This window comes from Oryzias latipes, chromosome 12 (genome assembly GCF_053564925.1).
Source record: "Oryzias latipes strain Hd-rR chromosome 12, Olatipes_Hd-rR_3.1".
Classification (NCBI taxonomy): Eukaryota; Metazoa; Chordata; class Actinopteri; order Beloniformes; family Adrianichthyidae; genus Oryzias; species Oryzias latipes.
The window spans coordinates 17,464,819-17,488,080 of NC_136248.1; the positions used below are offsets into that span (position 1 = coordinate 17,464,819).

The 23,262-nt window shown below is 39.8% G+C and overlaps 1 protein-coding gene across 4 annotated transcripts in view; it reads right to left on the reverse strand.

Annotated features, from left to right (window-relative positions):
• The window catches only part of rabgap1 (RAB GTPase activating protein 1), a 58,910-nt gene that overhangs the window by 34,220 nt on the left and 1,428 nt on the right, over positions 1-23,262 (reverse strand). Inside the window, exons 2-14 of one of the 4 annotated variants that reach the window (XM_004074960.5) lie at positions 15,818-16,053; positions 14,448-14,477; positions 13,222-13,480; positions 12,807-13,020; positions 11,838-12,012; positions 6,028-6,188; positions 4,413-4,523; positions 3,710-3,776; positions 3,517-3,619; positions 3,066-3,235; positions 1,928-2,096; positions 1,138-1,231; positions 82-232 (exon numbers count right to left, since the gene is read on the reverse strand). In XM_004074960.5, the coding sequence (XP_004075008.1) occupies positions 82-232; positions 1,138-1,231; positions 1,928-2,096; positions 3,066-3,235; positions 3,517-3,619; positions 3,710-3,776; positions 4,413-4,523; positions 6,028-6,188; positions 11,838-12,012; positions 12,807-13,020; positions 13,222-13,480; positions 14,448-14,477; positions 15,818-15,970 (1,857 nt within the window). In that variant the 5' untranslated portion in view covers positions 15,971-16,053. The remainder of the gene's footprint in view (positions 1-81; positions 233-1,137; positions 1,232-1,927; positions 2,097-3,065; positions 3,236-3,516; positions 3,620-3,709; positions 3,777-4,412; positions 4,524-6,027; positions 6,189-11,837; positions 12,013-12,806; positions 13,021-13,221; positions 13,481-14,447; positions 14,478-15,817; positions 16,054-23,262) is intronic. The other 3 variants (XM_011481878.4, XM_078955804.1, XM_011481879.4) reach the window with 3 other exon arrangements.

Genomic DNA, 23,262 nt, shown 5'->3' on the forward strand with positions numbered 1-23,262 from the left:
GCATCTAGTGGTTTTCCGAAGTAAAACTTCCTTCAGAATCAGATTAGGAGTAAAAAAGTAGGTCGTCAGCATTCGTCTTACCTTTGTAATCAGAGTCCGATACTCTTCTACCAGGTGGTCATTGTTGTGACAACCTGCAAGAAGCTGCCACACCTCCCCGCGGAGTGCCTCAGGGATCCCGCTTCGCACCAAAGCTGGCAGCTGTTTTGGACGCACCGATAGGTTCATGTGCCTGAAAGAACAAACGACAGCCAAGCTGCTTTAAAAGGGCCTGTTGGATGCTATTTTTCCATCAGCCTCCCCCCTTCAAATGTACAAATGGCAAATAACATGTTACTGTAAGTATGTAACTGTATTTTCAATCCATAGAGAAGGGAGTGTTATGCCTAGAGATGTTTAAAGGGCCATATAATGGGATTTGGGTGGGGGCTGTTATATAACTTTACAGTCAGCATCAATGATTTGCATGCAAAAGTTCCAGTTCCACTTCCCACAAGGGATGCAATCAATCACAGATTTAAATATTCCTCTGTCAGCATGAAAGTGATTAACATTTCTTCAGCTGAATGTGGAAAATATTTACCCTGGATTTTTTTCTTCTAACATTAGCATTAATGCTCTTTTTCTCACTTCTACCCCCCTATCTAACCCCCTCCATCTCCATTTCCCAGGTTTGTTTTGTTTGTTTGCTCCAAGTGTCAGATTATGCAATACGTGACATTTTTTTGTTGAGGCTAAAACTATACTTGTGCATGCCCATGCATGTGCGTCTGCATGTGATGCAAGCAATTCCAGGCTGGCTCCTTAGGGCATCAAAATTGTAAAAGGCTTTCTGTGATTTGACCCTCTGAGCCCCCCCCCCCTCCAGTGCCCCATGCTGCAACACACAGTTTTTTGCTCACAAACACAAACTCATGAATCACACATAATAGCCTTGTGGTGCTGTAGTTCAGTCTTATGACTCTTATTTAGACAAACACCTAAAATATAGTTAAATGTTCCCCCTGAAGGGCATCATAAAATGCCTAAATCTAATGTCAAACGCAGAGCGTTGATTGAAAGGCAGAAAAAGAGGATGGAAAGCAAATAAATGAGTTCCTCATCAAGGCTTTCTAAGAGCTTTAAAAATCTTCATACCACTTGGACAACAGGTCTCCCCAGGTCTCCAGTATCTTCTCAGCACATTCCTTCGAAACGTCTCCTGACCCACTCAGCAGGGGCTCGTCGTTATCTGAACAAAAGAGCAAAATGAAAGGTTATCCACTACTGTATTAAAAATAAAAAGATCAACTAGGTTCCTAAAACTATTTATGATGAATTCCTTTTCTTAGATTTTAGCATTAATACATTGTCTAAATTATTGTAATCAAATGAAAATGTTAATATCTAATATTTGCAACAAAATAATATTTAAACAAATGAAAGCACAAAGCGATTATGAAAAATCAAGTTTCAAAATATGCTCTCTTAGCTCTTCTTTTTAGCATTCCACATTAAAACTTAAATACAAAAGACAATGAAGTACAAAGAGTTTAGTCACCGAGTGATCCGTCTCCATTTGGACGGCTGGGATCTACTCACATTTGTCTTTTCCTAAAAGAAGCACCTCTTAAAGCATTAACTCCAGTTTGTCTGTTGATTTAGAACTTTTATTTCATGAGGGCAGTGACAGGTTTCTAGCTTTAGGTTGGATGTTCTGGCATGGGTTTTCAAAATCACCCCAAAATTCCATTTCAGAAGCTATAACACTTGCTTTAAAATCTGACGATCAAAGAGGGATTCAGACGTCGTCAGACATCAGTGCTGTTCAGCTTTACTCTGTGGGCTAAGATTCATGCGTTTTCACATGATCGAAATTCCACCTTGTTGTGTTCATCTCTCGAAAATATTGTCTTCCTAGCTGAGAAGTCAAACTACACTCGCTTACCTTCCTCCTCATCATCCTCTGGTGGCGATGGAGCCCCGGTGCCAGCTCCACCCAGGACGATGTTTGGACTCGCCGTGGTTTTCCTTTTTTCTCTTTCGGACTCACTTTCCAAACTCAGCACCTCATAAAGTGTGTCAGAGGCAGGACTCTTTCGCTCTTTCCGCTCCATCTAAAAACAGAAGACATCTGATCAATGCTGCGATATGAGAAGTAAGAAGATGAACAGGAGGGCTAACATTACCAGTGGACGGAAGATGTTGTTTTTGGCCACCTCTTAACTGCATTATATTGCACTAAGCTTACTGCAGTACGTTTACTTATAGCTTCACTAAATTGTCTTTGAAGACTCTCAATCTTCCAGGTTGATTCAAATGCAGCAGTGTGTTTAAAAGTTGTCATCTGGACTTTTTAAAGTTGAAAACGTTTCACCTCTTATCTAAAAGGCTTTGGATTTGACAAATTGACAAAGACTTTTGGATAAGAGCTGAAATGTTTTCAACTTGAAAAAGTCCAGATGACAACTCTTAAACCTACAACTGCGATCTTTACTCAATTGCTAATATTCTATATACAAACGCTGTATCTGAAAAGCATCCCCCACCCCCACCCCCATACAAGCAGATGATATAAGAGTTAACAAATATCACACAGACGGTTTCCTCTCTTTTTTTTGCTTCAGGGTTACACCAAGTAACTTTAACATCAGAAGAAAAAACACTACTAAAAATTGAGCTGAGAATCTTTTTTGGTCTTTCAGATCTTGCATAAAACCTGAACTCTCTCATGCCAGGGTGACTTTTGTGTCGTTACGCAACTGCAGCTTTGAGATTTATCGTTCAAAAACAGCAAATGTAAGGATTTCAATGCACAAAAAAATACTGTATAAACAAGAAGCCAGAAGGCTTTTAAACTCGGTTAAGCCAATTGCAGAAACTGTCTTTGCACTGATTATAATAGTCTAGAGAAGAACGATTCTCTCTTTAATACAAAATCTATAGAAGAAGCATGAACAATATTTTGTGGTTTGTGAGAAAAAGAAAGAATCCAAAAGAATAATTATCCAATGTAATTTATTACCGATAAAAGTCAAACAATAACAGATTTGCTGTTCTGTTGCTGTCCTGGTGGATAGACCGACCTGTCGCAGTTTAAGGTAGAAGGTCTCGGTGAAGCTGCGTTTGCTGAAGGGCCAGAACAGCCGGTCATTGGGCGAGCACACTCTGACCCTCGTCTCCAGCAGAAAACGGACCGGCTCCTCGACCTCTGTGATGACCAGGTCCACTGCTGTCGTCATGTACATGAATTTATCTATGAAAGCAAGAAAAACAAGAAGGAGGGATATTTATTTCCCCCTTTGAGACACATTTATGGTTAAAAAATGAATCTGTATCATTTAAGTACGGCTTTAAAGCTTATTTGTGGCATCCACTGTTCTGTAAATGATTTCTACTTCTGAGCTTTAGGGATTAATTCAAGAGTTCTTTTCAAACAGTGGTGTAAAAGAATGAAGGAAACAGCTTCTGTTGCTGTTTTAACTATTGAAAACAATTCAGGCTTATCTGCATCCTGGGAACCGTTCTGGCTCTTACCTTTGGGTGTTTCCTCGTTTACAGCCTGGAACTGAGGCGTGTTGGGGTTCCAACTTCCTGTGATGATGTAAGACTTTCCGTCTGAGCTTTTTCCCATTGACTCCTGTGGCAGCGCACGGCAGAGCAAATGAGAAAAATCCACACCGTTTTATAACAGAAGGATTCACAGGCACATTAAGAGAAAGCCACCAACCAGATCCAGCAGGTGCATGTCGCTGTTTTTCACATTTTTCCCCGGGCTGAGCAGCAGTCCGAAACACCTGGAGGACACACACACACACACACACACACACACACCCACACACACACACACACACACACACACACACACACACACACACACACACACACACACACACACACACACACACACACACACACACACACACACCCACACACACACACACACACACACACACACACACGGAGACGCAAGACGAAAACATGGTAAACTCCTGGGTGAAACACTACTGATTCATCAACTGGATAAAACTTGACACGCCTTTTAGTTTATGAAATGCAAATTTAACACTAATTTTAAACTTTAACCGTTTATTGAGATGTAGAAAATGAGACAGATTCACTTCAATCCCTTTTCAATATACCCTTGAAACATGCATTAGGACACAAAAATATGCATCTGCATTAGCTTATTACAAGTTTTCATTTTTTGGTGAATATTTGTTGACAGCTTAACCAATTATGTAACTTTCTTTAATGTTTTTGCCAAGGCAAAAAAAAAAAAAAGATGTCAAAAAAAGAAAACCCTGCAACCCTGTTTGCAGAAAGACGTAAAATTGAGGATTCAACTCAATGGTATGTCCATTATGTTGCACATATAGGCATGGTGCCTCACAGGGACTAATGTGTGTATGTGCTTCTGTGCGTCACTTTACCTCTCGATTGCCAGTTCCTTGTTGGAGGTCTGCTGAACATAAATGACAATTTTCTTGTCCATTCCGGCACGCAGCTTGAAGCTCTGTTTGTCCTTGTCTTTTGCTACAGCACTGAATCGAAACAAATAATGATAAATGCTTAGTATTAGTTATCATGACAAAATGTAACCAGATAATAAAAACAACCCTGTTTCTACCAAAAATATTATCAGCTCCAGATAGAATATAAAAACCTTTAAAAAAACTGGACAGTAAGGTCAAAGAGCTTGATAAGGGGAAAGAGCTTTTTGGGGAAAAAAGCTCTTACCCCCTAAAAAGGAGCCATTTTCCGACGGCTTCATTGTCAAATACATAGACAAAAATAATTTAAAAGTCTTAAAGCCCTCATTACTAGAAAAAAATGTACATATTTAGAAATACATTATTTGCTGTGAAACAAAGACAAAGGGAGCAGTCAAAGGCAAAGAAGAAAAGTGTTTTTCCTGAACAATTTAGGCGCCTCTTTAGAAACGTCAAGATCCATTTTAAATCCGGCCTAGTTAAATATGTATAAGAAAACGTGCTTAATTTTTTATCATCACAGTATCATCACAGATGCTTTTAGGGTGTAGAACAACAACAACAAATTTATTTTGCAAGAGCAGCAAAAAATAAATACATAATAATAAAAATGATGCTTTTTCCTCAACGGAAAAAATGTAATTATTCCCTTAAAGACTAAAAATATTTTTTTTTTCCAACCAATATTCAATCACATATTTTTTTAGCCATAAAAAAATAACCTTTTAATAGCTATATTCTAGATTCAATACTTTAAAAATATTGTTCCGAACCCCAGAAAATCCCAACTGATCTTTGGATTTGGTTTTTGTTTTCACCGCTAATGCATAGAATTCTCTGCTCTCAGAGCTCTGCTGAGAATTTCTGTTGTACAAAATCAGACAATGTGAAGTAGAATGCAAAGACTGCTGGTTGGGAACTCAGAATGCCTATAATAATTAGGCAAAAGCTAATGAGGAGGAAGTATGAGCTGGCTAAAAATAAGCAGGTTTATCTTTGCGTTTTGTTTTTCTTAGGAGCTGAATGAGTCACGGAAACCCCTCAGTATGATGGCAAAACAAAATAAAGAGGTCAAGGCAGATGTGGTGAATAAAGCAAACACAGGAACTTCATGTTGTGCTTTCTTATCTGCTCCACCAATGAACACCAGCCTCCTCCACAGTAACTCCTTTATTCTTCTTCAAACTTACCATCTGTATAACTGTGGATCATGGAAAGTGCAAAGGAGGCTAAACTGTAGTTTTATACAATGTAGTTACATGTGGTAATGGTTATAAATAGATTCGGTTTCAAATCCAGCTCTGCCCCTAGGAGGCAGGACAGGTCAAAACACAGATTTTTTTTTAAACATACATTTCTCTATGATATGTTATCCCCGTAAAGATTGGCATGTAAAGGAAAAAATTGTAAGGACCAGAAGCAGTTTTCCATGCACTGAAAACGTAATTTTTTGTTGTTTGTATTTGCTTTAGTAACACCAGCAAAGTAGAACAGAACAAACACGTCTTTTATTTTCCCACTCCTTACAAAGAAAAAATCTTGAACTTGATTTTACCTGAAGGTGCCTTTGCCATCATCCTCCTTAATCTCCAGGCTGACCGTAAAGGTGAACAGATCACTGTCAGGAGTGAGAGGCGGAGCCTGCTGCGATGACAGAACTGACTTCTTCGCAGAGCGCCGAAAAGCAGTGGCAAAACTGTACAGTATCCTACTCACCTGAAAAAACAACAAAGCACAGTGGTTACCCATAATACACCTCTGTCTTCAACACACAACTTATTTGACATTTAATAGTTAATTTCTGTATTTCACATTGTGCATGTGAACAGTTGAAAATTAAACTGCAAAAACTTTGGACGCCCCTGCCCTAAGCTGTTTTAAAAAAGATGACTTTGCTTTTTCTTAGATGTTGGTTTTAGTCTAGAGACATGGAACCAGCACTCAAAGAAGGCTCAAAGAGCTAGGAATCTGACATTTTTCTGAAAGTAAATAGTATGAACAGATCTCCAAAGGGTATAAAAACTTCCGCTTAAACCCTTGTTTGGAATGGAAACAGCTTAATAGAACATAAGTCCAATCTATTTTATATAAAAACTTTTTCCTTGAGACATAAAATTAGCAATTCTTGGTTCCTCTGTTCTTTCGGCTTTACATAACAGACAAAACATTTTTCATCAGACTTGTGGTTTAGAGTCAGAAGTGAGATTCTGCTGCTCGCCTAACAAATTTAGTTCATAATTGCTAATCAGCTTCTTTCTTCTTTGCAGTTTTAAAAAAAAAAAGAATTTATAGCTTTTTCAGCTATAAACAGTTTAGCAAAACATTCAGCAATAATGTAATCCAATGTATTTCCACAGAAAATCCAATTTATCTAGTATTTTTAGAAGCTTTGAGTTACTCCTATTCATGAAGTGGTTCACCAGCCACTAAATGCAACTTAGGTGTGTGATTTTTAGGTCAATCCGTTTCTGATTTATCCGTATCATGCTTGCTCAGTCTTACCAAAAACAGACAAACATTACAGGCCAAAGCATTTATGTAATCCATGCACAGTCAAGTTCTGTTTTTAGTCAAACTCTCAGGAGGTAAACCCCATTCCTCCAATAAACTGTTTTTCACACGGGCAACAAAACCTTTTTTGGAGCAGAAAGTCACTTAAAAAAAGTGCTGCAGTTTCTGTAGCTGTGGTTATTGGGAGCTATAGAAGAAAAACAACAAACAAAAACAGTCATTAAGTCGTTAACATTAATTTCCAGCTCCATGAACAGATCTCCGTACATCTGTTGAAGCAAATGTGTAACAGAAGGCATTGTGAAGCCTAATTATGGCAAACAGCACATAGCAGAATTTCTAAGTCCTGCCACCAAGGAGCATCAGTTTCTTGGTATGTTTGAAAGTTGCCTTGGACAAATGCTTCCTGCTCTATGAAAAGATTTTCTTAGGTTTTCCCTTAAATCTTGCTCTAAGGTTTTGGGTCCAGTCCTCAAGCCTCCTCCTGTTCAGAACAAAATCTGTTTTGGCTTAGGTAATTTAACACTGGGCTGTGATGTTTCCAGTGGAAAATAGACATATAAACAAAGAATAAACCATTGCTGTGACTGGCTTTGTATCCATACAAAAATAATTTGATTTTATGTTAAAATATTTTTCTGACTATTTTGTTTGAAAAAAACTAAATCAGAATGACTCAAAGTGTGTGTGTGTGTGTGTGTGTGTGCGCGCGCGTGTGTGTGTGTGTGTGTGTGTGTGTGTGTGTGTGTGTGTGTGTGTGTGTGTGTGTGTGTGTGTGTGTGTGTGTGTGTGTGTGTGTGTGTGTGTGTGTGTGTGGGTGTGTGTGTGTGTGTGTGTGTGTGTGCGCAGTTGCAAAGTAAGCAAAACAGGGTACACTCAGCCCCTTTGTGTGTGTGTGTTTGCATCATAACTGAATCAATATAATGGATGTCTTCCTCCCTATTATTACAATTAAAGATGATTTCAACTGAACATTTTATATTAAATAATGTTACACAGAGTGTTGTTTAAAATAATTTTAAAAAAATGTTAAATTACAAATAATAACTCTTCCAAGAAATTTTAAAAAGCATTTCTTGAAACATTGGATTAAAGGTTATAAACAACATGAAATTAAATGAATTCCAGATCACAACTAATCTAAAGTGATAAGATTAGGACTCCAATTGTACAATGGTATTATTTAACAAATTAAACTCACTTTTATCAGTAGGCAAAGTTATTTCTGTGAAATCTTTTTAAAAATTTCTCTGGAAAAAATAGTAGGAAGTATGACAGAAAGTCTACAAATTATTTTGTCAAAAACAACGACCAAAAAAATCCTAAATGCACTGTCCTTTAACACAAATAAGAATCTTTTTGCGGCCTTTGTTTGATTAATAAAACACTAGATTAAACTAAGGTAGAAAAAACCCTGCGGTTGTGGGAAAGGGTGGTGCTTTGAGGGATGGTGGCATTAAGAGGATGCAGAAAAGCTGCTGCTATCAAAAATAAAACTTCTGTGCTTCTTTCAAGGCCAGAAAATAAAGCAGCATTCAACACAAAGGCAGCATTATATTCTTTCTACAGTAGAAAGGGATGGTGCAGGGTTTGTTATTTTTATTACAGCAAACACGAGGGAAGAAATTTGAGCTGGGAAGAAAGAAGTCAGTCCGCCCCCCCACCCCCTGTAGAGTTTTAAAATGTCCAGTTTGGAATTTTTCCTAACATAGTTTGTTTTTCCTTCTTAGGGTTCAACATAAAAGAATGTTTCCAGGAAACTGTCATTTGATTCATATCGAATGTCTTTTCAATTCTCTGATGTCTTTTTGATTCAAGTCATGTGGAGAAAAGCACAATGTTTTCTTTGGTGCTTATATGTGTGCCTATAATTGTAATTTGATTTGTAAGAAACCAATTTGTTGAGATAAAGAGGCCCAAACTCCTGTGTTATGCATTGCAGGGCAGGATGAAGATCTCTGGTTGAAAACACAAAGTTTCAGGTCAGAGAAAGGAAGAGTTTCGTTTGAGGGACTTAAACTCATCCTAAGAAGATTTTTTTGAATAGAACAATCATTAACTTCACTTTATTTTTGACGTTTGTGACATCAAAGCTTAAATGTGCCAAACTGGATGTTTTGCTGTACTCATGTCCACTTTCTAGTTTTAAGCAGTGTGTGAAACTTTAAATGTAATTACATCTATAAACTTAGAAACTAAGTAAAATAAGCTTGTTTGTAATGCAAATTAATACAAATGTTACCACACGGCTTATAGTGGAGGAAATAAGTATTTGACCCCTTGCTGATTTTAATGGTTTGCTCACTTAAAAAGAAATTGACAGTCTGGCATCTTAATGGTAGGTTCATTTTAACAGAAAGATTTTTTTTTTAAAAAGCACAAAGAAAAACTACAGATAGACTTTAAATAATCTATATTAAGAAACTTTCCTTTCATTGAGGGAAATTAATGTTAGAACCATCTTGATAGAAAGGTTTAGTACTGTGCAGTAAACTCTTATAAGCAGCAAAGAGGTCAGACATTTCTTGTAGTTGATGAGCAGTTTTCTGCACGTTTCTGGAGGAGTTTTGGTTGACTCTTTATTGTGGCTGTAAGTATTACCAATGGTTCTATTGGTGACTGCGGTTCCAGCTGCTTTGAGATCATCAAGTAACTCCTGCTGTGTTGTTTTAGACCCATTTCTCATGATTCTCATGACCTATAGACCTACAGGTTGATTGATGGTCATGTCATTCTTTTATTTTTGCACCAACAGTTGTCACCTTAACCCCCAGCGTCCTGCTGATGGTTTTGTAGTCCATCCCGGTCTTGTGCAGTCTTAAACCCACTAAGACCTCTTTAGTCTTTCCCATGTTGGAGAGTTTGGAGTCTGACAGGACAGGTGTCTTTTCTACCTGGGATTAGATCAAACGGGTGTCTTCAATTCAGGAGACAGGTTGATTTGGAGAGTCTAACCGGTCTGTGAGAACCAGAACTCCCAGTGCTTACAGGGGAATCAAATACTTGTTTCTCTCAATGAAATTCAAATAAATTAATATAAATACTTTAAGATCATTTTCTTGATATTGTCTTTCAGTGTTCAAATGAACCTACCATTACGACGAACCACTGTCATTTATTTATGTGGGTAAACCTACAAAATCAGCAAGGAATCAAATTCTTATTTCATCCAATGTAAAACTGCAGAGCTAAAGTCTCTTAATTGTCTTAAGCAAATGGTAACAAACCTCCTCTGTACATTAGGAAGCAGCTTGTTCCCTTTTTAAAGATCAAGCAATGACGAAAGACCTGGAATCTGCAGTAAGCTGAAAAAGAGGTGTCGCAGATCTCCAAGCAAATCAAGAGGAAATAGAAGGAGAAGCTTTTTCGCTTGCTTCATCTTTTTATTGAATTACTGTGGAAATCCAAGATCTCCTGTAAATGAGATGAATGAGCTTGCAGCTGATGAAGATGCAGCATCAATATCAGGAGTGCAAATGTCATATTTTGCTTCGCTTTCAGTCTGTTTTGTTTTTGTTTTTTTGTTTTTTTGCTGGGATGTCCAGTGTCAGTGTATGTTCCAAGATCATTTACAAAAAGATGTACACCTTATACGCACGTGAAAAATGTTGCACATCGGATCACAATAAATAAATTAAACATGAAACAAGGTAAAGGGTGAAGAGAATAAATGTGCTGATATAAGAGGTGTTACAAGTTGTGTCTTGTGAAGCTGAGGCTGATGAGAGTCATATGAAAATCCCGAGGGATGGAGCAGCCAATGGACTGACTCACAACAGGAGTAGTGCAAATGAGAACCCAAAAAAAGCATGAGACAGCAGCAGAGAAGCGTTTGTTGCTGGGGGGATTAGAAAGGAGACAACTGTGGCTCCCTGCGGGACACTTAGGGAGGAGAAAACAATAGAAAAAACTGCAGATGCCTTTGCTAAAAAAAAAAAAAATGCAAAATGGTAAATTAGCACTGGAGATTATTATTATTATCAGAGTGTTCAAATGTCTGGATTTTAGTGCATAAAGGTGTTTTATGGGAGTTTGGCTGGTACTCAGGAAAAAAACGAAACAATGTGGGACTCATAGAGCAGCATCTGTCCGAATGTTTTTAGTTACACCGAGTGTTTCCATGAGGGATGAAACAGGTCAGCGAACACAGCAGCAGCACTTCAACCCAGTTTCTTGAGTGAATCCCGTCTCATCTGCATTTATGCGTCTACTGAACCTCGCGGCGAGGACGAGAGCTCTCTGGATGTGTGTGGTTTGTACAGATTTAGACCATAGTCCACGACTTTTGGGATTACATGTAAACTCCACTGCAGCTTGCAAATGAAGGACAGAGTTCCCAGAGGCTCATACCTGCAGATCCGACCAAAACTGAGCCTCCATGAAATGCAGAAATCTTACATTTGTATCGCTTATTTTCCTGATTATGAGCTAATAAACCAGATTGGATAGCTCCAGTTTCTGCTACATGTGGTTGCAACAAAACGCTTAAGTGGTCACTAACAGAAACAGGCACATACAAATAAAACCAGCTGTCTTGGCAACATTCAACAGGAAAAGTTGTTTTTTTTTTCTTTTTCTCAGATGTTGTGTTTGTACTTTATTGCCTGTAGAAATAGTATCCAGCTACAATAAAAAATAAAAAAAAGTCTTATGATTAGAAATGCCCCAAAAGCAACACCAGATATGACACATGGAAGGACAAAAAAAAACATGTGCTCAGGAAAAGTTATATAACCAAACCTACAAACCAGATCAACTTCAAGTTCATGTTTTGTATAACAGCTGGAGGAAAACAGTGCTGCACCTATTTTTCTCCTGAGCATGGCAGACATCACTTCATAATGAAATGCTCACCGCCTCTCGTATTTGGCAGCGGAACACGTGGATCCTGAAGATCTCTGCATTGTAGTGACTCTCTGTGAAGGCAAAGCAGTCACTCTCCGGCGTGCCGTCATGGCCTCGCACACAGAACAGAATCTTATAGATGGGGTAGTTGGCAATCTCTGTGTTGTTGTGGGGATCCAACAACCTGGTGAAATAAAAATGAAATTGGTGGTGGGTACTTCACTTCTTCTCAACAGCCTAGCTTTTACAGTATTTTTCAGAGTAAATGTGGCGTTTTGTTTTTTTTTGTTTTTTTTTTGCATACTTAGGCCAGGGGTGAACCTTATACTCAAAAGCGACTTTTTAAAACATAAATAGGCTCCTATATTGGTTATTTTCCCAATAACAAATGGTAGCCCTTTCAGGAAACTGTAGGTGTGTATCAATATATTTCTCCCAACAATGCCACTTATAGTCCGAAAAATACAGCACTTATTCTTTGTGCATTATGTGTGTGGTTTGTACAGATTTAGACCATAGTCCAGTCTGATTGGCTGCTGGGTGTGGATTAAAAGTGTTATACCAAGGTCCGGGTGAATTCTCGATTCTGATTGGCTGCTGGGTGTGGATTAAAAAAGTGATAATGCAAGACTAAAAAAAGACATTTCGGTCACATAGCTTAAGTGTTCTACTGTATATCACTGCGTTGGCTTCTTTATAACAAACTTTTGCTTCATCATCTGGACAAAAACAAGCGGGAAGAGGTGAAATTCCTATCTGAACTGATGCTTTATTTAACACATCGTGACAATCAGCATTTATATCGCTTCCCATTGCCACTGTACTCGAGGTCCGCGCCAGCTGAGGCAGTTAAGGGGCGCCGTGGAAGCCTCGCCATGCATTAATTTCTGATATTGCACACTTCAAAGGCCATTCACCCTTACTTACTGCACACCCAGCAGCCAATCAAATACACAAACTTCTGCGTGTTCTTTTTACCTGACGGTGCCTTCAGACACGCCTGGCACAGACAGGGTTACATCCAGTGGGACCTGGCACTGCCCCCTAAGAATGCTCATCATTCGCAGAGCCTCCACCTCGCTGCGGGGGGCGTTGACTGAGGCACATCCAAGATATGTGAGCTGGCTGAACACAACGCTGTCCTCGTCTGGAATGGGACTGCAAGGACTGCCTTCTGAAGAGGATTCATCTGCTGCAGCATGGAAAGGAAAGAAAGAAAGAAAATGTTTACATGTTATGATTGAATATAATTCCAGAATTCTTGTCATGAAACTGCTTGTAAAATGCTTTGCCTAATGAATATTACCTAAATAATAGATCAGAGCTGAACTCTTAGCACTAATAACTTTCAAAGATGAATAAATGTGAAGATTGGGAGTCTTGGCTGACTCACCTCTGTAAGACCTCTCATTCAGCTCGCTCTCCTGGGGCGTCTGAACAGGAAGCACCATCTCCAACTTGGGGGGCGGTGCGCTCAGAGGGTCCAGGCCTGGCAGTACGGGCGACGGCCTATTAAGGTGAGGGCTGGACCCGTCGCCACAAACACCGTCCAGTCTCCGCTCGGATCCCAGCGCGTCCTCATGCACCGACGGGTCCATGAGGACGTCCTCTAACTCCCGTTGCAGCTGCTGCTCACTCCCATTCCCCACAATCTGGAACGCACAAACAGGCAAACACCACAACAACAACAACAACGCAATGTCAGAAGGTGTGGAAGACAAGAAACCAAGAAAAAAAGGAAGCACAAGGGCATTGTTTTAATGAATTTCGCATTAAAGCATCAAAGTTGACAATTGTATTCATTTCTATTGAAAGTATTAAATAAACTTCCCTTCGGGCATTAATGAAGTAATTTTTTAATAAACTGAGTTTGGGGACATTTTAATTTGGCCTGCTGTTGATCCAGCATAAAAAGACTCGAAACTCAATGACTTGGGGATTTTCAGAGATTATAAAACATTGAAAGTTAGAAATTAGTAGAAATCCTCCTTAACTAATCAGACATCAGTTTTTTTTTAAATAACTGAAAAATTAAAAATCAATGTATTCCAGCATCTATGTGGACACAAACTTAAAAGGAGTCAGAGGAGGTTCCCAGCTTTGCTTCTTTGTGTTAAAAAGCGTTAACAAAAACGGAGATTTTCAGGTAAATTTCTTCCAACATCTATTTGTCCGGAAATGACAAATTTGTCCAATAGGAGCAACACGCCTCTCAAATTGTAACTGTAATCCAAAGTGGTAAAGACACTACTGCAGACTGCAGCTAAGTATCTGAGAAAACTGGACCAGAGCCTTTTTAATTCCGTACATCCACCAATTTAGTGTTACTTCACAGCTGTTAGGGGGCTTTATGATACACAGGAAGAACTAAGGGCCTAGGAAAATAAATATATTCTACACTTTACATGTAAGAATAGCCATATGTTTCATCAAAACAAACAAACAAAGCAGCCCAGAGCAAAGGCCATGAGTTAAAAACGATTCAGGAAGAACACATAATCACAGACAGACTCATCACAAAATCACATTACAGGAAGAAAGCACTGGAATATGAACAAGGACAAGGAGACATCAGAGAGAGGAGCAGAGGAGGAAAGAGAGCAAGAGAGGGGGACTAACCTTAAAGCTGACCCCTTCCTCAGAAATCACCTGCATAACAAACAACAAGTTAAGACATGCTGGCTTCTCTTCTAACTGGATGGGCTGACTGGGAGGGAGATGTGAACGATAAAAATAAAAATAAATTAAACATGATGTCGACATGACCCAAAGCCGGTGGATGGAGTGAACACACAACTGTGTTGTGCGACACAGAAAAAACAGATGAGGTGTGCGTTGGGTGATGATTTTCATCAATCTGACGGCGGACTGACTCAGTTGGCGGCACAAGCCCTCAATTTCACTAAAAGCAAAACTTCCCTCTGATTCCATAAGAGGAAACAAAATGGAGAATAGTGCTCTCTCTGAGCCACAAAAAAATGTAAAGATGACACCCTGCAGTCCAGAGCTTGAAACATCCATGCAACAATGGCACCATCTTGTGGTATTACTACTAAAACTGAGGTTGATGCAGATAAAAGGAAATTAGAAATCTGAACGTATTAGGACACACGCAAATAACTACATTACCCACAAGCAGCATAAAAGTCTCTTCCTGAATCAATGAGAACCTCCATTAAACTGCAACCTGCATATTAAACAAACTATAGTTCAGCAACATATAGCCCACTTAAACAGACGCCCCCTAGAAAACAACAAATACAACGGGGGGGGGGGGGGGGGGGGGTTACCCATAAGAACCCATGATGGATGTGGGTTCTTATGGGTTAAATGTGTGGCTCCAGGTTTTATTTATTTCCATTCAAAAAAAAGTAACAGAATTCTTGTATACTAATTAAAAAGATGCGAGTTTCCATAAGAACCAACGAACGGCCTGGAAGTCCATTCATCAACTAAAAAGCAACAAAAACATGAGTAGATCTACATAGATCGGACGGAAAAGAGGCAAAATGACGAAGAAAAAGAAAAACAAAGAAAAAAGTAGGTTTATGGTTGAATGTGTGAGAAAGGCAAATGTTATTTAACAGCAAAAGGAAGTTTTAACAAGTGAGAAATGGACATGTTAGTGGAATCTAGACAGTTAACAGTGATCTTATACTGTCAAAGGAAATAAATGTTCGTTAGAATAACCTGGTAAATCATGTCTTTGTTCACGGAAGCAACTTTTTTTTTCTATAAAGAGTGCTCATTTAAAGCTATAACCCTTAGATGAAATATTTAAAGAAGAGCCTTTTGCTGCTGCGATTGTTCTTGTGTGATCAGAGGCCTTATTGTGAACATAATCAGTCCTGAGTATTTGCTAAGTAAGAATCCGTAGAAGGATTAAAGCCCATATGGTTGCTATAGCTTGAAATGTCAGCTGCCCGATAACATTTCTATTGCTGCTGGTTGGATTATTTGGCTCTACCTGCGTCAACGATCATCCTTACCTTCAGTCCTGTCTTCTCATCATCACTACCATTATTAGTAGAAGAGGGTGTCTCATCCCCCAGCCGGGACACGAGGACAAAGTCCTCACTGTTGAGAGTGGACACTGAGTCTGAAGACACGCTAATCTTCCCCACTGAGCCCTTGTCATCCATGGCTGTCGCTGTAAAATTCAGCTACGCTGCTCATGAATGGAAGACGGGAGGAGGAAGCGGTGGGAGATGATGAGCAAAATCCCCTAGAGAAGGAAAGAATAAGTAAAAAAAAAATGTTATGAAGTGATGAAATCCATGAAAAGCATCCTGATTAAAAGGCAATTTTATCCCAGCTCCTCCTAAAAAGATTGCTTTTATTTACACAGAAACTTGGATTTTGAAACATCTGTAAACCAGCAGCAAAAGAAAGAGTGAATGAAACAGCAAGGAAAAGAGCTGGATATAAGAGAGAGCAGAGAAGCAATTTACCCACAAAGACTTGCAACTCATCTTCGGTTACTTTGTAGAAGTCAGGTGTAATAGAAAAATATCAGAACAACTGAATATGTGGTTTGTTTCTGAATGAGTGATTTTGTTTATGTGAATTTTCACTTCCCTTCACTTCAGGGCCACCGTACCCAGGTGAGCCTGATGTTAAAAAACACACACACAAAAAACAGTGACACACAAAAACTCAGCAGAACATATTGGAAGACTAAAAAAAGAGAGAGACCAAATTATTTCTACCTGCTTCCTGCCCTCCATCAGTCTTTTAGGCTGCTGTTCCTTCCTGATTGGTCTATCACACTTATTTCTATTCAAAACAGGCCAAACAATGAAAACAGGAAAAGGTCAGGACAGTAAACTCTGCCAAGTCAAATAACACTGGTGACTCTTATTAAGTTTCAAGGTTGCCCCGCGTTTGTTGAGGTGTTCGCATTGGGAATAATTTTATTAATATGTTCCAAACCAAACAGGAAAAACAAACCTCTAAAATCGTCAAAAGTACTCATTACTGTTTTTCTCACTACTTTATAACTAACTAAAATACAAAAAAGACTGTTTACCATTTACCTGGGAATGTACCAGCTGTGTTGTGAACTTGAAACAAATGAAAATAAAAAAGACAAAGTCCAAAATATTACTGTTTTGTGTCATTTGTTTTTAACACACTAGGCTGGAATGGCAGTGAGCCAGAATAACAGGTTTGTCCTTCAAAAAAAATTGTTTTCTTAACAAAGAAACACAAAACTAGTCTCCTTTATATTTCATTAAATCTTCCCTGGTCATCCAGACAATATTGTTGCTTTTATCCATTAGAATACACATTTATCAATTGAAATACAGATTAATTTAAACATTTTCAAGGCATTGTGTCATATGGATAACTGTAAATTTAAAAAAAAATGAAAAATACAAAGATATTTTTCAAATGAGTCTTACATTTTTATACTTAAACACACCATTGATAGCTCATTTACAACTATATAACTCATCTGCTGCGGTTAACTGCGACACCGCGCCCCCTGGTGGTTCATCACCGCGGTGATCATAAATCCGACACCGTCACAGCTCTACTTCTAGGACATAGTTTCTGCAGAACAGCATTCGTTGATTAGAAATTTGCCTCTGAGTTGTGGGCGGGACTGTCAGCACAAAATAAGTCTGCCCTTATTCCCCATCATCCATTAGTTTACACTCTCCCCCCTTAGCTTAGAGCCCCCCCATTACTGTTGCAACAAAATGGCGAGCAATATCAGACCTATACGGCCGTACAGGTTGAGCCAGATGCCAGTTTGGACGAGGAAAACACACATGTATCTAGTCATTTACAAACGAATGCATCAGAATGGAGCTGAGCAGGGAGGTTGTTGCACCCCCCACCCATCCTCATACAATTTAAAGCCTACTTTTATTTAATATACACATCCATAATCAGAAAAATGCCACCAAAGAATTTTAAAAATACCAAAAACACAATTTTGTCAGAGTGTGTCTTTAATTTTATATCAAGCCAATGTGTTTGTATAGAAGAGAAGAATGCCTAAAGGGGACCCAATATAGCTTCTCTGTGACCAACACAAAGACCAATCTTTAAAAAGAAATTGTCCATTATTGAGATGATCTCACCTAAGTGTCAAACGAATCAAGGACCGTCCATCTGAACAGAGTTTAGGATGGACACGAGTACTTTGACACCAAAGCCAATCATTTTGCTTGAAGAAAGCAGAGTGGAGAGCTGATGAAAACAGCAGCCTGCTCCACTGATCCATTCATGTCTCAAGTAACCAGCAAAGACTGCAAACCCCATTATCTGTGCAGTTGACATGCCACACACACACTGCAAACGCTGAAAGAGAAACAAAAACTACAGTTGCATGGCTGGATCACCCCACACCTGCATGGTGAACACTTCACGCACAGCCGCTGATCTGTATGCAGGCAGAAATCGAACACTCTGTGACTAGATGCTGCTCAAACAGACTCATAATAGATGCTTTGTCAGGCCGCTTTGCCTCCTCGACTCAGCAATAGATATCTGCCTGCTGCTGCAAAGTCACAACATTTGTTTTTGTCTTTTTAAAGCTTTACGGCATTTAAAAACAAAAACAACCAAATGCAGGTTAGTAGTAGGAATCTAGAAAGTATATGGTTATAATTTATCATTCTATATCCAATGTTAATTCAATAGCACAATGTCTAGTTATGCAGACATGAGAAAATGTCTTTACAACAAGATGCACATATCTTTACTGTATTTTTGGAAAATATGAAAAACAGATTGAAATGATTTGCTAAAAGAAAATGTAGGAACATTTCAAAGCATAGATTAGTACGTACTTGATAAATGTAATGCAGAGCTGTTAAATGTATTGTATTGAGAAATAGTTTCTTTTTTTTGCCTTTTTTTATTCTTATGAAAAGGTTTATGTACCAGGGATGCATGCAAACTTCCATACCATCAGCAGCTGCTTGAACAGGAAGGACAAATGTGAATAATTCCTGAATTACTCATATTTCAGGGGAAGACTGCAAGAAGTCAAAGTACCGTAAATTCCGGACTACAAAGCGCGACCGATTACAAGCCGCACCCACCCATATTCACGTGTTTGACTGCTTTTATTCATACACAAGCCGCGTCAGAGTACAAGCCGCGCATGTGTTAGCCGATATTGTCATCCTGACAGATCACGCCCAGCATCCCAGAGTGAGTGCAATTCATTAGCACATTGTGGGTGGTGCCAATTTTGCCTCTGGCTCATGTATTTGAGTGTATCGACATCTGTCAAACAGCATAGACCTCTATTCTGTTCACAAGTCCCTCAGTTATGGTGTTTTTATTTCATTTTTTTTTTACTTATTGACAATCTAGGTATCTAACATAAAATTACAAACAGTAACCATATAATCAACATTACATCCCTCAGTTATAATGAGGAAATTTACATCCGCGATTCCACATTTCCCATGAGTCTTAGGGGCTAAAGGCGGGGCCAACGCCCGGCTCGCCATTCTGTTGTACGTGTTTAAGAATTAGCAGCAGTGCATGGAGGGGTGAACGGGAAAAGCTCTCCTTCCGCTTGTGTCGCAGCAGCGTTATGGGAGTAACAGGGCTGGTTAGAAAACACAACGGTAAAATAAAGCAGCGGCGACTGAAAAGCGCGCGCCTCAGCGTGATACGCGCGCCTCAGTGCGGCGCGTGCGTCAGAATTCAGAAGCCTCTGCACTCCGCGGACGCCTCTGCGCTCCGCTCCCGCCCCGCGCGCTCCTTGTCTCCCCTTCCTATCTACTCCGACACCTCTGGCCAGGGCAGCTTCAAGGAGCAGCACTTCGTCCCCGTTGCGCCGGTGGACGGAGCAAATCGTGTCTGTGCAGAGCAATCGGACTTAAAACTGTACGTTTTGTGTATGAGGGGCGGGTGCGTTGTTACGTGTGGGAGCCTTCAGACTGCCATCGGTCCTTAGAAACCGTAAATGGAGTGTAAATTCACTCCATGCGCTGTTCTCTCCGTCACGCAGCAAACCGGCTTTTCCAAACCCGTTGGTGACGGTGGACTTTTTTACGCTGCTTTTAACGATTGCTTTTAACTTGAAAGCTTCATCATATTGTAGCGGCGATCACGTGCACGTTGGGTCTAATGACCCCAAAGGATTCTGGGATGCGGCCGGGCATGCGTGTTTCGTTTTGTTGAACCATGACTGAAGTGTCTAAGACCTGAAGTCAAGTCCATGCTGTTTGGCTGCTAAGAGGTGTGCTTGGTGTTAGATAGAGAATACAAACTATTCACTGAGTTCGAAAATACGTACATGGCGGCCGCCAATTAAATCCATAAATTAGCCGCGTCACTGAAAAAGCCGCAGGGCTGTAAGCGCAGGAAAAAAGTAGCGGCTTGTAGTCCGGAAATTACGGTAGACAGAACAGCAGGTAGATAAATATGATTTATAAAACTTAAAGTGATGATCACTAGTTTGTTTCTTTTTCTTCACCCCTGTGGTCTCACACACCTGATCCAGGTAATCAGCAGTAAGTAGGACAGGAACATTTGGAGAACAAGCAGGACAGTGAAACTAGACCCAGACAAAATCATCGCCTCAGCTGGTTTGCCAGAACAGGTTTACTTTGAGCAGCTGATGAGAGAAGACACAGCTCCTGTATCTGCACTTGCAGCAAGCTGTTGAACAAGCACCAAAGGATTTTGTTTCACTCTCATCGTCCTCAATTTTTATCTCCTTCAGCACTTCTGCATTTCCGAAAAATGTTTGCAGGGTTTTGTTCAACACCTGCCCTGCACTAAGGGTAAAACCCGTGGCTAAGTGGACACAAGATTCATCGCAAGATGTCAGGAATGTGCAGACATTAAAGCCATAATAGTAACCAACCATACTAAAAAATGGGGTTATTTTTGGAGCTTCTTTTTAACAACACCAGCTAAAACGTTTAATATCATGCGATGGATTGCTGTCGTGAAAAAACAGATAAAGTAAGAGACTAAAACATACAGAACAGTGTTGCAAATCCAGACTTCTTTCAGAAGAAAAGGGTGCTATCACCTGTCGTAGTGTATCACTTAATTTTAAAGTTTTTTGTAACAGAGAACATACAGGACTATTATATTTATTTGTGCCTGCAACCTTTATATCAAAACATCCCTGTCTCTTGCTACTGTGACATCCAGCTGTCTTTAGGAATGTAATATCCCATTTTACTGATATGTGCCCAAATAGGAGTTGGTTTTACTCGTTTTGTTTTAATTTAATTTCATCCAGTCATAAACCTCAAGCCAACGTGAGACGCTCATGTTTTGAAGTTCACAGCAGCCTGAGGTTGCAGACCAAAATAGAGTTTGAGCACATATACCTTCTACAGAGACCTGAAAGTCAATGTTGAGTTATTGCATCATGAAAAAGTGCTTTCCAAAATATACGAAAAATATACTATAAGAGGTAGTAACACAGAAAGCAATGATGCTTCAACAGATAAACTTGATTTTTAGGGTTAAATACCAATTATGTTCGTGGGTTTGTTGCAAAATAAAAGCTCAAACGAGTCCAGATTATTATATTTTCATTTATTATCTGCTTTAACAATTACATTCCATTATTCAAACTTAAAGACCCAGAGCTTACAAAAAAAATCAACTTAATGCATCACAAAAATAAAGCTTCTATATTAGGCCTGCACAATATACCGCAAATTTATCGTTATCGCAATATCCAGCTCTGCAATATGCATATCGCAAAAGACAGTGAAAATCGCAATAAATCGTAAACCTAAAATGTGTTAATACAACCTTAAGGCAGCTTGAAGCATTTAACGAATCAAATAAATCCCTTCAGGGCTCCAGACTGCGAGCAATTGGTCGCATTTTGCGACCAAAATTTGAGAGAGTGCGACTGAATTTTACATCCAGTCGCACATGTGCGACCAGTAAATTTGCCTCCCCCACCCTTCGTATTTTTTATACATCAAACGTGGAAGGGGCACGTCAATGATCACGAAATAATCAATGAGACGCAAGCCACACGGACGCAGGCAGACACACACACTCGCGCACATACTCATGAAACGCGAGCACGTACACTCTCGCGTGATACCTGTCTGTGAGGCGGCCACTGCGTGTGAGAAGAATAGGGAAAGCCACTGTGAGTGGCTAAAATGCGTGGAGGGGGCGGGGCCTAGAGATAATCGAGTGCGCGTAAACATCTGTGGGAAGGAGACTGAGATAAATATCACAACCTGATATGTGCGTCTGAGCTATGGGTAAGCGAACTATTGATTCGTTCTTCCGACCTGTGGCTAGTGTACCAGTGCCAGAGTGTACAGCAGGGGTCTCAAACTCGCGGCCCGCGGGCTATTTGCGGCCCCCAAGATGATATTTTGCGGTCCCCGCCTTAATATGAAGGTTTAATGTTACTGCAGCCCGCCAGTTTGTATGAATGACACTTTTTCATCGTCGTGCACGGAGCTGACCAACCAATCACAGTGGGGTATATGACTCTTGGGGGCGTGACAATGACAGGGTTTGAAAGCAGGAAACCTGACAGCTCCCTCCCTCCCCGGGCCACATTAAGAAGTTCCTTACTTTCCTTTTGAACGTATTTATTCGCTCGTAATTTTCTACATACATGCAGTCCGTGCTGAACTTTTCTCTGGGCCGCACAGAACCGGAGGAAGGTTTAGGTTTTGGTTACGGCGGCGCATCAAACGGGTTACGGCAGCACACCGCTCCCGTCCCGCGGGAGTCGGGTCAGCTGAGGAGAATAAATGTCCCACACCTACATGCTGACAGCTAACGGGGCTTGAACTTTAAACACGCTCGAGCAAAAACAACATTAGTTTTAGACACACTGAAAATACGTGGGGAAAATGCAACGATAGACGTGTTTGAGATGAACCAGCACCTCCCCTGGATCGTTGGGGACACCAGGCGGGGGGGGCTGTGAGATGAAAGCGAATCTGCAGCAAGACTGAAGGACAACAGTTGGAGTTGTCCTTAACATTCAATTTAGTTTTAATATTCTTCTCCCCCTTAGTATGATCTGTGTTATTATATATTTTATGATTATTTTAATGTTTTGTGATGTATGTAGCCTTTTTTAATGAATTGGTATTTTAAATTATTTTAATTAATCACTCCACTACAAAAACCATCAGGACACATGTCCCATAATGCATTGTTTTGTAGTCTCTAGTTTCCAGCTGTGTCCGGGTAGGTTGGCGCCTTGCTCCCACCCCTTTCTCGCGATATTTTTGTAATGATTGACAGTTGATGTTGGAGCAAAAACAAAAATATATGTCTCACACCAGGTGATCTGCGCAGCGTTGAGTTCACCTGAGTGATCTCAAACACGCTTATTGTGCATCTTGGCTGCACCTATTTGGTGTCACAAAGATAAATTTCCATCAGTTTTCTTTACTTATTTGTACTGTCATGACAGCGATGGTGCTGTCAGTTTACCTTCTTGTTGCAT